A 16166-nucleotide genomic window follows, 5' to 3' on the forward strand; every position below is an offset into this window, starting at 1 on the left:
ACCTGGACTTGTTGTTCTTTGAATATATTTAACCTGATTTATTGATGTCGCCCCATTAAAAAAATAAAATTATAATTAAAAAAAAAATTCTTGTCTCTCTCTCCCTTCCTTTTTTCCTAGAATTAATAAACAAAAATTAAAAAAGAAACAAATTAAGGATGCTGGGTCTCCACCCCAGACCTAGTGAAGCAGAATAGTGTTCCCCTTAAATTTATGTTTACCAAGATCCTGTGATTGTGACCTTATTTGGAATTATAGTCTTTGTAGATATAATAATGTTAAAATGAGATCATTCTACATTAATCCAGTAATTGGGTTCCTGTTTAAGAAGAGGGAAATTCAGGCACACACAAGGAACACAATATGACAATGGAAGCAGAGTGATATGTTTACAAGTCAAGAAATATCAAATATTGCAACCACCAGAAGCTATAAAGAGACAAGGAAGGATGCTCCACTAGGGCTTTCGGAGAGAACTTAGGCCTGCCAACATCTTGATTCTGGACTTTTATCCTTCAGAACAATAAATTTTTGTTTTAAGACAACCAGTTTCTGGTACCTTCTTATGGAAGCCATTGGAAACTAATACACACTCTGCATCTAATTTTTTTAAGAGATCTCCAATTGTGATTCTGGTACACCACCAGGGTTGAGAACCACTGGACTGAATAATAATCGTGAGCATTCTCAACTCACCCAATATTGAGTAGGAGTATTAAAACAGGATGACTGGCTCGACCTGTGGTGGCGCAGTGGATAAAGCATCAACCTGGAATGCTGAGGTCGCCGGTTCGAAACCCTGGGCTGCTCGGTCGAGGCACATACAAGAAGCAACTACGAGTTGATGCCTCCTGCTCATCTCCCTTTCTCTCCTCTCTAAAATCAATAAATAAAATCTTAAAAAAAACCAAAACAAAACAGAATGACTGAAATAATAATTCTTTAGAAAAGGGAGACCTGGTGTTGAGACATCAGCTATCCCTTTGGGGGAAAAAATTAAGTTATCTGTACATACCAAATTCACTAGAATAAATTCAAAATATTGCAGATGCGAGGAACAAAATAAAGTCTCTACTCTCACGGAGTTTGCAATCTAACAAAAGACAGTCCATAAACAAATAAATTAGATAACTTTAGAGAAAGGTGAACTCTGAAGAAAATAAATCAAGGTAATGAAATAGGGCATATCTTAAATTATTTTTATTTATTTATTCATTTTAGAGGAGAGAGAGGGAGAGAGAGAGAGAGTGAGAGAAGGCGGGAGGAGCAGGAAGCTTCAACTCCCATATGTGCCTTGACCGGGCAAGCCCAGGGTTTTGAACCGGCAACCTCAGCATTCCAGGTCGACATTTTATCCACTGCACTACCACAGGTCAGGCTGAAATAGGGCATATCTTAATGGAGAGTGGGTGGTTAATTTAGTTAGAGTTTTCAGGGAAAGCCTCTTGGAAGAAATGATATTTGAGCTGAGCCCTAAAGGTGTCAGTTATAGGAAGATCTGGCTCAGAGAGTTTCAGATAGGAGGAATGCAAGGGTTTTGAGAAGGAAATGAGTTTAGGGTAGATTAAAAACCTAGATGTAGGCCCTGGCCGGTTGGCTCAGCGGTAGAGCGTCGGCCTGGCGTGCAGGAGTCCGGGGTTCAATTCCCGGCCAGGGCACACAGGAGAGGCGCCCATCTGCTTCTCCACCCCTCCCCCTCTCCTTCCTCTCTGTCTCTCTCTTCCCCTCCAGCAGCCAAGGCTCCATTGGAGCAAAGATGGCCCTGGTGCTGGGGATGGCTCCTTGGCCTCTGCCCCAGGCGCTAGAGTGGCTCTGGTCGCGGCAGAGCGACGCCCCGGAGGGGCAGAGCATCGCCCCCTGGTGAGCAGAGCGTCGCCCCCTGGTGGGCGTGCCGGGTGGATCCCGGTCGGGCGCATGCGGGAGTCTGTCTGACTGTCTTTCCCCATTTCCAGCTTCAGAAAAATACAAAAAAACAAAAACAAAAACAAAAAAACAAAAAAAAAAAAAACCCCAAAAACCTAGATGTAAAGCCCTAAAAGAGAATGAGAAAAATAAAATAATATGGTTATTGCCTTGGATAAGGAAGGTCTTCTAAAACAAAATGGAAAAGACATAGAAGAAAAGATTGATATAAACATAATAAATGACTATACAAATACTTAAAACTTATGTATGACAACACAAACCATACACATGTTACACACTATAGGAAAATATTAACAACATACATAATAGACAAAGGGTTAATATCCAGAAATAAAAATGACTCCTACAATTCAATATGAAAAAGACAAATAACCCTGTAAGAAATACTAGACAGGTTACAAATAGTTCACAGAGGATGGACCGATAAATATGTGAAAAGACTTCAGTGATTGGAGAATACAAATTAAAAAACAAACAAACATGAGGTAACACTTTTTTCATCTATCAGTTTGGCAAACAATATAAAGGTCAGAGTGTTAGGAAATGTGAAGATGCACTGCTGATGGGAATGAAAATTGGCATAGTGCTTTTGAAATTCAATTTGGCAGTATGTACTAAAAATTGAAAATATCTATACCCATTTTCTGAGGGTCGGCCTAGAGAAACAAGGAGGCCCCTCTGGGTGTATTCACTGTAGCTCTGTGTTTATGAAAAATAAAATCACTTTATATATCCATTAGGGGAGTGGAGAAATAAATCAAGACCCATCTGAATTATGGAATTATCTGAACAAGAATTTTTAAAGGAACAAGGTTCAGCGCTGTGGCTCAGGTAGTTAGAGCATCGTCCTGATACACAAAGGTTGCGGGTCCAATCCTCAGTCAGGGCTCATGCAGCAATCAATGAATGAAGGCATAAATAAGTGGAACTGCAAATTGATGCTTCTGTCTGTCTCTCGCTCCCTCTCCCTCCCTTCCTCTCTGTCTGAAAATCAATTTTAAAAATTTAATAAATGAACAAAGTTGATCTTAGGTAGAAAGATCTCCAAGACATATTGCCAACTGAAGAAAGCAGTTGGCCAAATAATATGGACAGTATGATCCAATTCACGTGAAAATAATATCTACTCTAACCTTTATATTTTTGTGTTGTCATCCTGTCTCTACTCACCCCATGCTCCTACTCCCTAGTGGAGAGGAATTTGGTTAGAGCAGTGAAGCTGTTTGAATGACTATAATCCCCTCAGTCACTTCACAGTTACCATGCAGCCGCAGTGGGAGCCCGCTACATAGTTTGTGGGCCCAATGGGAAATAAATGGAGGATTCCTTGTCCAAAAACCAGGTAAGGCCTGACCTGTGGCGGCGCAGTGGATAAAGCGTCAACCTGGAAACGCTGAGGTTGCCCGTTCAAAACCCTGGGCTTGCCTTGTCAAGGCACAAATGGGAGTGGATGCTTCCTGCTCCTCCCCCCTTCTCTCTCTCTCTCTCTCTTTCTCTCTCTCTCTCTCTCTCTCTCTCCTCTCTATAATGAATAAAAAAACAAACAAAAACCAGGTAAGAGGAGAGAAGGCTAGTTAAGGGTGCTAAAATATTAAGTGTTTTCCTTTAAAATATTTTATTATTTATAAAACAGTATAGGGATAATATCAACACATGAATAACAACATAAATTTACAAATCACGGAACAATACTTTTGTTATAATTTATAACAAAATAAATTATATATAAAATATATAACAAAATTCATAATTTTCTGACTTTTCTGCAAATTCAATTGTTTAGGCATCAAAATTTATATTTTAGCCATTTCATTTTTAAGCAATATAATTGAAAGCAATGTCAGTCACAAGATGGCAAATAATATTTGATAACTTCATTTTGAGAAGGAGCTTTCTACTGAACCAGCTATTACTGGCTGTGACAATATTGGGATAGATATCTGATAACTTATTTCAAAATATAAATTTTAATACAACTAGAGCTAATGATTCTTGTGGAACAATTTTTCTCTAAAAAGATTTAACTCTTCATACAAATCAGTTTTGTGTCCGCAAACCTAATTTTAAATATAAATTTATATAATGACATTTAATGTTTCCTCTGACATTTCGTATAACTTGTAGAGGTCTGCTATAGACTGAATGCTTGTGTCCCTCCAACCTCTGGCCCAATTCATATGTTGATGTAGGAGGCGGGGCTTTGGGGCAGTGTTAAGGTTTAGAGAGTGGAGATTAGAGCCCTTATGATAGAGACCCTGGAGAGCTCATTCATGCCTTCCCCCACACAGCAGGAAAGAAGATAGCTCTCTATGACCAGAAAGTGGGCTCTCACCAGACACTGAATCTGACAGCACCTTGATTTTGGACTTCTCAGCTTCCAGAACTGGAAAAAATAAAATTTTGATCATTAGCCACCTAATCTGACATTTTTGTTATATGTAGTATCCTGAACAGACTAAGACAAGGTCATACAAGAAAATTTTTAAATGGCTATATGATTTACTTATAATTCAAAATGCCAGTTTATTCATTCTATCACTATATCTTCAACTGCAAGGAAAACACTTTTAAGTTATCTTCTTCATTAATAATTGGTTCATCCAATGCTTTCATCAAATGTAGCTAATGTGACAATCTTTAAAGTTAATTTCCATTTCTAAATCTCTGGATATTTGCTTTACAATGCTGCACCAGTTTTCTTTTCTTTTCTTCTCTTTTAAGTGAGAGGAGGGGAGATAGACAAAGTCCCGCATGTGCCCTGACCGGAATCCACCCGGCAGCCCCTGTCTGGGGACAAGGCTCGAACCAACTGAGCTTTCCTCGGGGCCTGCAACCAACTCTCAGAACAACTGAGCTATCCTCAGTGCCCGAGGCCGACGCTCGAGCCAATGGAGCCACTGGCTGCAAGAGGGGGAAGAGAGAAAGGAGGAGAGGAAGAGAAGCAGATGCAGGTGGTCACTTCTCCTGTGTGCCCTGACGGGGGGGGGAACCCAGGATGTCTGGGTGCCAGGCCAACGCTCTATCCACTGAGCATACCGGCCAGCGCTGCACTAGTTTTCAAAACTAAAGATGATAAACTCTTCAAAAATTTCTAAAAACCTCTTGATAAACTTTACTGCAATGTCCATGCATATGTTTTTATTCTGTAGTAATTTACTGGCAAAGCTTGCAACCCTAGCACCAGCAGTTGCTGTCCCAGTGCTCAGGCCAGAGTTACTATTTTTGCAGATGCTGCAAGATCAGGCTCTAATAGTAGAGGGGCAATATTGCTTCTCACGATGGGTTCTGTCACTGCCTCGGATTCAGTCTGCTGACAGCTTTGTCTTCCCCTTTATCCTTCAGCTCCCCCATCTCACCTCCCAAGAACATTGGGAAGAACTTCTAGGGGTGGATACCACAATGTCCCTGGGTCAAATGCCACCTCCTGTGAAGCCTTCCCTGACACACCCACTGAACATATTTGAATTAATTGTGGCTCCCTTCATTCCCACACATGTTGCTCAAACCTCCAGGTAGCATTTAGTTTGACTTTTTTCAGCCTTGTTATTGTTCATTGAACCTTGCTTCCCTCATTACAGTGTATATATACTCCTTTAGGACACACACATGGTCTCTCATTCATGTCCGGAGAACCCTCCACATTCCCCACCTGTACTCCACCCAGTCCATCATAAATGCTCAGGAAGTGTTATTGGGAGGGTGCCCTAAACTGGCCCTCCCACAACAGTAGGTCTTTTGCACTTTTTGTTCCTTCTTCCTTGTTCCTGGCCAACTCTTCTTGTTATTCAGGTCTCAGCTCACATGTCACCTTCAAGAGGCCTTCCTTAACCACCCCATCTAAAATAGACTTCAGGCAAATCTTACTGTATCTTGCCTGACCGGTGGTGGTGCAGTGGATAGAGCATTGACCTGGGGGGATACTGAGGTCCCAGGTTTGAAACCCCAAGGTCACTGGCTTGATAGCAGGCTCACCAGCTTGAGCCCAAAGGTTGCTGGCTTGAAACCCAAGGTCACTGGCTTGAGCAAGGCGTCACAGGCTCAGCTGGAGCCCCCTGGGTCAAAGCATGTATAGAAGCAATCAATGAGCAACTAAAAGTGCCACAACTATGAGCTGATGTTCCTCATCTTCCTCCATTCCTGTCTTTTTCTCACTAAAAACACAAATCCTTTTCCTATCTCATAACTTGTTTTATTTGCTCACAGTACTCACTGTATTCTGAAATTCTCTTATTTGGCTCACTTTATTGTCTGTCTCCCTTACTAGTATGTGAATTGCAGTTGGACTGGGACCTTTTCTGTTTTGTTTATCCTTGAATCCCCAGCTCCTAGAACAGTGCTTGGTATATAGTAGGTGCTCAATAAATATATGAATGAAACTATTTAATCATTGACTGATCCCCTAGTAGAATGTCAGTTCCATGAAGGCCAGGATTTTTATCTGTGTTACTGCTGCATCTTCAACACTTAGCACCATGCCTGCTGCATAGTCGATGCTCAACAGAGAATTTGTGGGTGAGTTACTGTTCTAGACACACCTTAACTCCACATACTCCAAACTACACTTAGTCTCTTCTTCCCTACCAAACCTGCTTTTCCTCTGTGTACACTGGCTCAGCCAATGGCACCACCATCTACTCTGATGCCCAACGCAGAGATGAACACATTTTTTTTCACTTTTTTTTTTTTGTATTTTTCTGAAGCTGGAAACGGGGAGAGACAGACAGACTCCCGCATGCGCCCGACCGGGATCCACCCGGCACGCCCACCAGGGGCGATGCTCTGCCTCTCCGGGGCGTCGCTCCGCAACCAGAGCCACTCTAGCGCCTGGGGCAGAGGCCAAGGAGCCATCCCCAGCGCCCGGGCCATCTTTGCTCCAATGGAGCCTTGGCTGCGGGAGGGGAAGAGAGAGACAGAGAGGAAGGAGGGAGGGGGTGGTGGAGAAGCAAATGGGCGCTTCTCCTGTGTGCCCTGGACCCGGGTCCCCCGCACGCCAGGCCGACGCTCTACTGCTGAGCCAACCGGCCAGGGCCTTTTTTCACTTTTTCACCCACTATTTTCAACCAGTATCCAAGCCCTGCTTATTCAGCCTGCAAAATGTCCCACTTATCTGATCTTTTTCTACCTCTGATGCAACTCCTTACTTATCTTTTTTTTCCCATGACTAATGCAAGTCTCTTGCCTCATGCCTTTTTTAAAAAAAAATCTTCATGAATTTGCATGTCATCCTTGTATAGGGGCCATGCTAATCTTCTCTGTCTTTCCAGTATTAATTAATACATGTGCTGTGGAAGTAAATACCCAGCTGCCTTCTTATGAAGCTAAGAAAGCTTAATAAGATGCAGGCCCGTCACTTGTCATATGTTGTGATAGTCATATGTTTTATAGTTTGTAATATATATTTAAACCACAATTGGTTAAAACTGCTGTCCCTTTTGACTGATAGTTTCCCTGGTCACACTTTCCCTTATATTATGTGGTATTAGAGCTGCTTCAGATGACATCCAGCTAAATGCAAGATGATTTGGGACACACATTTAGTTTGGGATAAATGAGACATTTATATGTAGTCCATATAACTTCTGTTTACAATTACTACCCAGGAATGGCTTCCAGAAATATTCTGTCTACCCTTTGTACCTAATTTTGTATTCACAAATGTTTATTCTTTTCTTAAAGAAGTCCCACCTCACAAACTGTATAAGCTTCAGGTCCCATTACACCTGGGTTTTCCTCTGGCTTAGACACAAATATGACTCAGCTGGTCTTGCTCAAAAAACCTTTAGTGGTTTATTACTGCTTGCAGGATATAATCTAATATTCAAATTCATTTTTTGCAAATGTCTTCCCAGGTGTCTTCATGCATCTGTACTTGTTGTTCCTTTTATCTGCAATGTACATTTAGTAAATTAAAAAAAAATATTTATTTATTCATTTTAGAGTGGAGAGAGAGAGAGATAGGGGAGGAGCAGGAAGCATCAACTCCCACATGTGCCTTGACCACGCAAGGCCAGGATTTCAAACTGGCGACCTCAGCATTCACAGGTCAAGGCTTTATCTGCTGTGCCACCACAGGCCAGGCTTAGTGAACTTTTATGTATCCTCTAAGTCTCCCTGAAATATTCTTTGACAGAAGCAAGCAGCTGCTGAGGCACTTTATTATTAGCTTTATTTTGCACTTTGCAGGAGGTATCTGTGTTCTTACTGGGTGTTTATTCCAATTGTTGCCTTGCAAGCTTGTTTCCTGCACTAGCTGGCAATTTCTCACTGCAGAGTCCCACTCTTTTATTATTTATTTATTTTCTTAGTGAGAGCACGGGACATAGAGCAAGACTCCTAAATGTGCCCCTACTCTTGACCTGGCAACCGCTGTCTGGGGCCAATGCTCAAATGAACCAAGCTATCCTCAACACTGTTGGAGAGAGAAGAGGGATAGGGAGAGGAAGAAAAACCAATGGTCCATTCTCAAGTGTGCCCTGACCTGGGATGGAACTTGGGATGTCCTTAACTGGGTCCGATATTCTATACACTAAGCCAACTGGCCAGGGCCAAGTCCCGCTTTTCATCGTTGTATCCGCAGGGCCTAATTCACCATTATAATGAATTAGGTCCATATTGGATTTGGGCAGACAGTAGAAAATCTGCAGAGCTGCAAAGGGTTGGGCCATTCTGTTTAATAAAGTCTTACAATAGCAGACAAGCACCCAGACAGGGAAATAAACAGCAAAATGGCCCCTCACAGTGGTGGGCAGGCAAACCCCATGTCCGCAATCCCCCATCTCTCATCTCTCTCCGGGGCAAGCACCCCTAGCTATGCACACCTGCCTCTGCCACGTGCTCACACACTAATCAGGTAAAGAGCTTGCAGCCTGTCAACAGTGAGCAAGCTTAACACAGCTGCCCCAAAACAATCATTTAGAAAATCAGTGTGCATACACCCATTTTCTTTTTTAAAGCGTGGGACCCTTTAAGAAAATGAAATTCTTTTTTTTTTTTTTTTCAGAGACAGAGAGAGGGATAGATAGGGACAGACAGACAGGAATGCAGAGATGAGAAGCATCAATCATCAGTTTTTCGTTGCGACACCTTAGTTGTTCACTGATTGCTTTCTCATATGTGCCTTGGCCGCGGGCCTTCAGCAAACCAAGTAACCCCTTGCTTGAGCCAGCAACCTTGGGTCCAAGCTGGTGAGTTTTGCTCAAACCAGATGAGTATGCACTCAAGTTGGTGACCTCAGGGTCTCGAACCTGGGTCTTCTGCATCCCAGTCAGACACTCTATTCACTGCGCCACCGCCTGGTCAGGCAGAAAATGAAATTCTTAATTTCATTTAAGAGGATTCTTTTTTTTTTTCCTATATTTTTCTGAAGCTGGAAACGGGGAGAGACAGTCAGACAGACTCCCGCATGCGCCCGACTGGGATCCACCCGGCATGCCCACCAAGGGGCAACGCTCTGCCCACCAGGGGGTGATGCTCTGCCCCTCCGGGGCATTTTTCTATTGAGACCAGAGCCACTCTAGCGCCTGGGGAAGAGGCGGAGGAGCCATCCCCAGCGCCCGGGCCATCTTTGCTCCAATGGAGCCTCAGCTGCCAGAGGGGAAGAGAGAGACAGAGAGGAAGGGGGGAGGGGTGGAGAAGCAGATGGGCGCCTCTCCTGTGTGCCCTGGCCGGGAATCGAACCCCGGACTTCTGCACGCCAGGCCGACGCTCTACCACTGAGCCAACCGGCCAGGGCCTTAAGAGGATTCTTGGAGAATATTCTAAAATCCCAAGAAAACCAGTGCCATCTTGAAGCAGGTGTGTGGAGTTCCATTCTTTCGACCTCTTCTCCCACCCCTCCTTCAGGCTGGAGTCAAAATCGTGGGACATGTGCAGGCAAATCTTTGAACTGTATCTGAACTGAACTGAAGCAAAGCAATGGGGTCAGAGAAGAGTTCGAGGGAGCTGGGAAGTTGATAGAAGCTGTAAGGGGAAAAGAGGGAGCAAGGACAGGCTGTGGGGGTAGTAAAAGGTGTTAGGGTCAACTTCCCCACTATGAAATGCAAGTCATTCCTAAACCGGTATCCTCATTTTGGGGATGCCAGACCTTCCATACAGAGTGAAGAAAACACGACTAGGAAATCCTATGAAAGAGCTTAGCCTGCAAAGGATCTCACTGGACCGGAGTGGAGGTGAATACTCCGTCTTTGGCTTGGCTGAAGCCCGCCCACGCCGCCACCCAGTGGTGGTGCTGGTGGTGCTAGTAGTAGTGGAATTGCTTAAACTCTTTGCTTGCCCGGAGGAGGCAGGCTGGGAGGGTTTTGGCCCCACTCAAAATGGAGCCAAGCGACAGTCTCGCCTAAGATGGCGGCTCCCCTGCCTATCAGCTCAAGGTCCTCCGCGTCCATTGGGTTCTTAGAGGAGACTGGATTAAAGGTTCCCGCGCCCCGCCCCCTTCCTAAGGCCGCGCCCCGCTCCATGACGTCTCGCGGGAACCGGCGGCCCTCCCTTCCTTGCCTTTGCCGTGGGGCCCTCGTGTGCCTGGCCCTCATAAGATGGCGGTCGTGTCACCTCCTTGTGGCAGGCCCGCCACTCTCAATATGGTAGCTGTTTACCTCGTATTTCTCCTCCCCTCTCCAATTCAACTTCCTCGTTGTTTTGAATAAACTTTATTGACTACTCCGAATTGCCTCACACCGCTACCCGGCTTCTCCTGAAGACTTTTTCGTGCTGTTTTTCTCCGAATTGGCCGCCGTTTCTTCTCCTCCCTTGTTGGTTTGCTCGCAGCGAGCTCCTGCCGGCCCAGCGACTACATCACTCGCCCAGGCTCCGCACTAGGCCCGAGCTGCGGTCTCCCGTAGGCCCTGACGGCCAGCCCCTGGGAAGAACTGTGGAGAAAGCTGCCCGGAAGCATCGCTGGGTGGCCAGGGCCAAACGACCTAACGGGTGGTCGTAGGGGCCAAAGAGCCAGGTTCGCCGCGTTACTGTGACAATCCCAGAATTCGGCGCGCGCAGCTGGTGGGGCCGGAACTGTCGGCGGAGCCTCCGCTTTCGCGAGGCGCCTAGCGGCTCCAGAGCGAGCCGGGTCGCCGGCGCGTCGGTCGGACTGAGCTCCGCGGGAGGGAGACATCCCTGCAGCTTTGTGGATGCGGAGGTCCCTGTAAGCGCTGGGGACCGTAGACATTCTTGTCAGGTTGGGGGCGTGAGGCGGTTCCTGTCAGTTTGGGAGGTGTGAAGCGATTCTCGTAAGTTTCGGGGCTGTAAGGATATTCCTGTCAGTTTCCGGATCTGTGAGGAGGTCCTGGTCCGTTTTGAGGGACGGGGAGACCTCGTCAGTTTGAGGGGGCTGGGAGGAGACGCCTGCCAGTTTCCGAGTGCTGGGAAGAACAAATCCTTGCCCAGTTGCGGGAGTGTGAGTGAATTGTAGTTCGTTTTAGGGGGTTTTGAAGTGACCTTTTATAGTTTTAGGGGTGCGACGAGGACCCAGTCATGTTTGAAACACAGGACGAGCTGATGAGTTTTGTAATTGAGATTTATTGCAGTTGTTGAGGTGGCGAGGCTCGCGACGGGTCCGGGGTGGAATGATTGGGAGAGTTCTCAGAACAAGACCCCAGAGCTGTGATTTGAGTTGGGCGCCTCAGCCCTGCTCTTGGAGGCAGCGAGGTAATTTGTGAGCGGACGAGCCTCTAGCGATGGAGTCCTCGTCTCTCTCCAGTTGCCCCCATTTGGGGGCCGAGAGACGGGTCTTCGGCTGAGCTCCCCCAGCCTCATTCTGGCGTAATAATGAAGAACGTTCTGGGAAGCGACGCTGGGAGCGAGGAGAGGGTGCAGTGAGGGACTCAAGAGGCTCCCGTGAGGGCGTCAGGTATTCCCCTGCAGCCCAGAAAGAAGTTCTGTCGGACTCGGGGCCCCCCGAGGAGCCGGGAAGGGGGGAGAAAGCCCCAGGGCAGAGCGCCGTTCTTTATTTGTGAAAGCTCGGGTCGGAGGCGGGCGCACTTTCTCAGATTGCCCCCTACAGCCACACCCCTGCGTTGCATCTGGGCTGCGGTAACTCCCCGCTGGCGAGCCGACTGAGGGTTGGTACCCTGGGGCACCTGATTCACTCTGTTCTAAAAAAGTGTTGTTTGTGCCCAGCGACCGTCCAGGAAGGACGCGTGCTGCTGCTCCCCACTGCTCTGGACGTTCCGAGCCTGGCTCGCCGCGCGACGCTCCAGGGCCGGGCGAAGATGGCCTCGGTGCCGGTGTATTGCCTCTGCCGGCTGCCTTACGATGTGACCCGCTTCATGATCGAGTGCGACGTGTGCCAGGACTGGTTCCACGGCAGGTGAGGAAGGAAGGCCAGGGGGGACAGGCTGCTGTGGCCAGGTGTTCGCTCTTTTCTTTCTTAGCTCTATTTCGGGTTGCCACTGTCAAACTTTTCCCCTCTCTCTCCCGAACAATTAGCTCCTGGCCACTTCCCAGACCCAGGTTCCTTCGTCCCTTCGCCCCCTCCCCTTCCTCCATCCCTCCCTCGCTCCTTGCAGACTAGGGTCTAGCTGACATTGACCTCTGCTTTCTCCTGTTTTTGTTTTTCTTATGTGTATTTTTTTCTTTGCACCCTTCTTTGGTTGTTGTTTTATTAACTTAGAAAATATTTGCTTTCCAGTCACAAATTGTCACTTTTGCATTGTTTGACCTCAAATCCTGGCTTTGGAGGAAACACTATTACATTTTTGAGATTAGTTGAGTCCAAAAACTTGGATTTGTGTTCTGATGTAGCAATTTATTATCAAAGTTTTCTTGGGAAAGTTGCTTTGCCTCTCTGAGCCTCATTGTCCTCACCTATAAAATATATCTACTGTACCCTTCCTGATTATTTAAAGCATTTAGTATGCATTCAGTAAACGGAGGCAGAAAAGCCTAAGTATTTTGTTTCTATAGTATTTATCTGCAGGACCACTCAACTAAATTGAATTAAACAGAGGAGATATTGGGTAAAAGAGTGGGAGTAAAACCACTAATGAGCTCCCTCCAGTTTACCATGTGTGCACATATGCACCTGTCTTCCAGGATTCCAGAGAGGTTAGTGTATGGAATAAAACTGTAATATTATCCCATTATTGGGACTTAAATCCCAGCTACAGGAAGAAAACCGTGGATGGATTTGTTCACTGGAGCACAAGCAAACATCATATGGCACCCTCCTCCTGTTTGTTGCATGTTGTTACATTCTAGAATTTTCTCGCTACTCCCTTTCAGGGGGGTTGCCTGTTATCACACCCAAGACCAAATTGAAGGTGCTGGTGTTGCTAAAATTCTGCTCTCAGTAGGAACTGCCTCATGCAGTACATCCAAATGCATGTTCAACTGATTTTTTAGAGTATTCACTGTGGGCCAGGTGCAGAGTTCTGTTTATTGCCTCATGTTATTTCATTTCAGAGGGGAGAGACATAGAGGGTGGGGCCTTTTGCTTTCCCTTGAAAATAAGTGGGGATTAAGATGTCTTTTAGAACTCCTGGTATCTTTGCTAGTGCTGGTCAAGTCACTCCTCCACTTAAGATGTATTTTCTGCCCTGGCCGGTTGGCTCAGTGGTAGAGCGTCGGCCTGGGGTGCAGGAGACCCGGGTTCAATTCCCGGCCAGGGCACACAGGAGAAGCACCCATCTGCTTCTCCACCCCTCCCCCTCTCCTTCCTCTCTGTCTCTCTCTTCCCCTCCCACAGCCGAGGCTCCATTGGAGCAAAGATGGCCCAGGCACTGGGGATGGCTCTGTGGCCTCTGCCCCAGGCGCTCGAGTGGCTCTGGTCGCAACATGGCGACGCCCAGGAGGGTCGCAACATGGCGACGCCCAGGATGGGCAGAGCATCGCCCCCTGGTGGGCAGAGCATCGCCCCCTGGTGGGCGTGCCGGCTGGATCCCGGTCGGGCGCGTGCGGGAGTCTGTCTGACTGCCTCCCCATTTCCAGCTTTGGAAAAATACAAAAAAAAAAAAAAAAAAAAGTATTTTCCCCATAGAATAAAATTCAGCCTTGTGTGACAGGCAAGACCTTTTGTGATCTACTTGTTCAATTTCATTTCCTGCCCTTATGTCCTAGCAAGACTGAACTACTTATAGTTCTGGGAAAATTTGTCTTTGCAACTTTTCTGTGAGTCTGTCTTTGCACATTCTATTTCCACTAATGTCCTCTCTGCTGCGAGAGGGGAAGAGAGAGACAGAGAAGAAGGAGAGGGGGAGGGGTGGAGAAGCAGATGAGCACTTCTCCTGTGTGCCCTGGCCGGAAATCGAACCCAGGACTCCTGCACGCCAGGCCGATGCTCTACCGCTGAGCCAACTGGCCAGGGCTGTCCTCTCTTTTATAACTCAAAACATACCTCTTCTGTAAAAGGCCTTTTCCTCTGGCTTCTCACTGTACTTTGTGTACATCCTTATTGAAAGTAATTATTTCATCAGAGCATCATTATGAATACATCTGTGACATTCATTAACTGGAACTACTTGAGGGCAGAAATGCCATCTTTTCAGTTTTGATATCCCCCCAAACCTAGTTTAGTGTTAAACGTGTAGTAGATGCTGAGTACATTTTTTATTTTTTTATTTTATTTTTTTGCATTTTTCTGAAGCTGGAAACAGGGAGAGATAGTCAGACAAGACTCCCGCATGCGCCCGACCGGGATCCACCCGGCACGCCCACCAGGGGCGACACTCTGCCCACCAGGGGGCGATGCTCTGCCCATCCTGGGCGTCGCCATGTTGCGACCCTCCTGAGCGTCGCCATGTTGCGACCAGAGCCACTCGAGCGCCTGGGGCAGAGGCCACAGAGCCATCCCCAGCGCCCGGGCCATCTTTGCTCTAATGGAGCTTTGGCTGCGGGAGGGGAAGAGAGAGACAGAGAGGAAGGCGCGGCGGAGGGGTGGAGAAGCAAATGGGCGCTTCTCCTATGTGCCCTGGCCGGGAATCGAACCCGGGTTGAGTACATTTTAAAATTAAATTTATTGAGGTAACATTGGTTAATACCATTATATAAATTTCAGCTGTACAATGTGATAATTTGATATCTGTATCTTCTACTGTGTGCTCACTACCAAATACCTGGTTTCCTTTTGTTACCATATATTTTCCCTTTCCATACTCCTTACATTTTTGAATGAAGAAGTGAATGAATCTTCATAAAAAGAGCTATTCCTTGTGGCCCTTGCTTTGGTTGGTATAGGGAGTGAACAGGTTCAAACCAGGAAAGTGAACTCTTGCCCACAATATAAAGACCCTAATTTCACAGTCTAGAAACAAGAAACAGGAATGAGTGCTTCTGCAGGGTTTACTATGTGCCAGGTCATGTGAAAGGACTTTGCATAAGTTATCTCAGTCCACAACCAATCCTCAAAATTAGGTAATTTCTTTTTTAAATAATGTTTTAAATTTTTCTTGGTTATATAGTTGAGACATACTCATTATATAAAATACAGAAAAAGAATAAAGAAGGAAATAAAACCACCCATGAGTCTATCCAGCATTGTTCACTGTTAATTTTTTTGTTGCATTAACTCTCATCATTTGATTTAGAATACAAGCATATATTTTTACAACATGAGATTTTATTATAAATTCTGTTTTAGGCCCTGGCTGGTTGGCTCAGTGGTAGAGCGTCAGCCTGGTGTGCAGGAGTCCCGGGTTTGATTCCTGGCCAGGGCACACAGGAGTAGTGCCCATCTGCTTCTCCACCCCTCCCCCTCTCCTTCCTTTCTGTCTCTCTCTTCCCCTCCCGCAGCCGAGGCTCCATTGGAGGAAAGTTTGCTGGGGCGCTGAGGATGGCTCTGTGGCCTCTGCCTCAGGCACTAGAGTGGCTCTGGTAGCAACAGAGTGACGCCTGGATGGGCAGAGCATCGCCCCCTGGTGGGCATGCCGGATGGATCCCGGTCGGGCGCATGCGGGAGTCTGTCTGACTGCCTCCCCGTTTCCAGCTTCAGAAAAATACAAAACCCCCCCAAAGCAAAACAAAACAAAACAAAATTCTGTTTTATAACCTGAGTTTTATTCCTACTTAACATTATAATGTGAATATTTTACCAGGTCCTTAAAATATTCATCTAAACCTGATTTCTCATGTCCCACCATATATATGTGTCCTTAGTTACAGGATCATTCCCCTGTAGTTGGGTGCTTATGTGTTTCTACTTTTTTATATTATAAATAATATTGTGATATGAGGGAGACTGGGAGTTCTAGAAATATTTTGCATTTTGACATGGGTGCTGGTTGAAACAAAAAGAAAAACAATGTGAACATCTT

At 46.1% G+C, this 16166-nt stretch overlaps 1 protein-coding gene, 1 non-coding gene and 1 pseudogene across 5 annotated transcripts in view; 2 read left to right on the plus strand and 1 right to left on the minus strand.

The window, feature by feature from the left end:
* Positions 1–7119: 7119 nt before the first annotated feature.
* On the minus strand, positions 7120–7218 carry LOC136386607 (U6 spliceosomal RNA; annotated as a pseudogene).
* Positions 7219–10518: 3300 nt separating this feature from the next.
* PHF8 (PHD finger protein 8) overlaps positions 10519–16166 on the plus strand; it is a 143892-nt gene continuing 138244 nt past the window's right edge. For 2 of the 4 annotated variants that reach the window (XM_066357561.1, XM_066357565.1), the window contains exons 1-2: positions 10519–11062; positions 12037–12226. In XM_066357561.1, coding sequence (XP_066213658.1) covers positions 12129–12226 — 98 coding nt within the window. In that variant the 5' untranslated portion in view covers positions 10519–11062; positions 12037–12128. Of the gene's footprint in view, positions 11148–12036; positions 12227–16166 lie in introns of all 4 variants that reach the window. The other 2 variants (XM_066357562.1, XM_066357564.1) reach the window with 2 other exon arrangements.
* Positions 13452–13527, plus strand: TRNAP-GGG (transfer RNA proline (anticodon GGG)). The gene has a single exon. It is a non-coding gene; the product is annotated as a tRNA-Pro (tRNA).

The sequence above is a fragment of the Saccopteryx leptura genome, chromosome X (genome assembly GCF_036850995.1).
Source record: "Saccopteryx leptura isolate mSacLep1 chromosome X, mSacLep1_pri_phased_curated, whole genome shotgun sequence".
In the NCBI taxonomy this organism is placed as follows: Eukaryota; Metazoa; Chordata; class Mammalia; order Chiroptera; family Emballonuridae; genus Saccopteryx; species Saccopteryx leptura.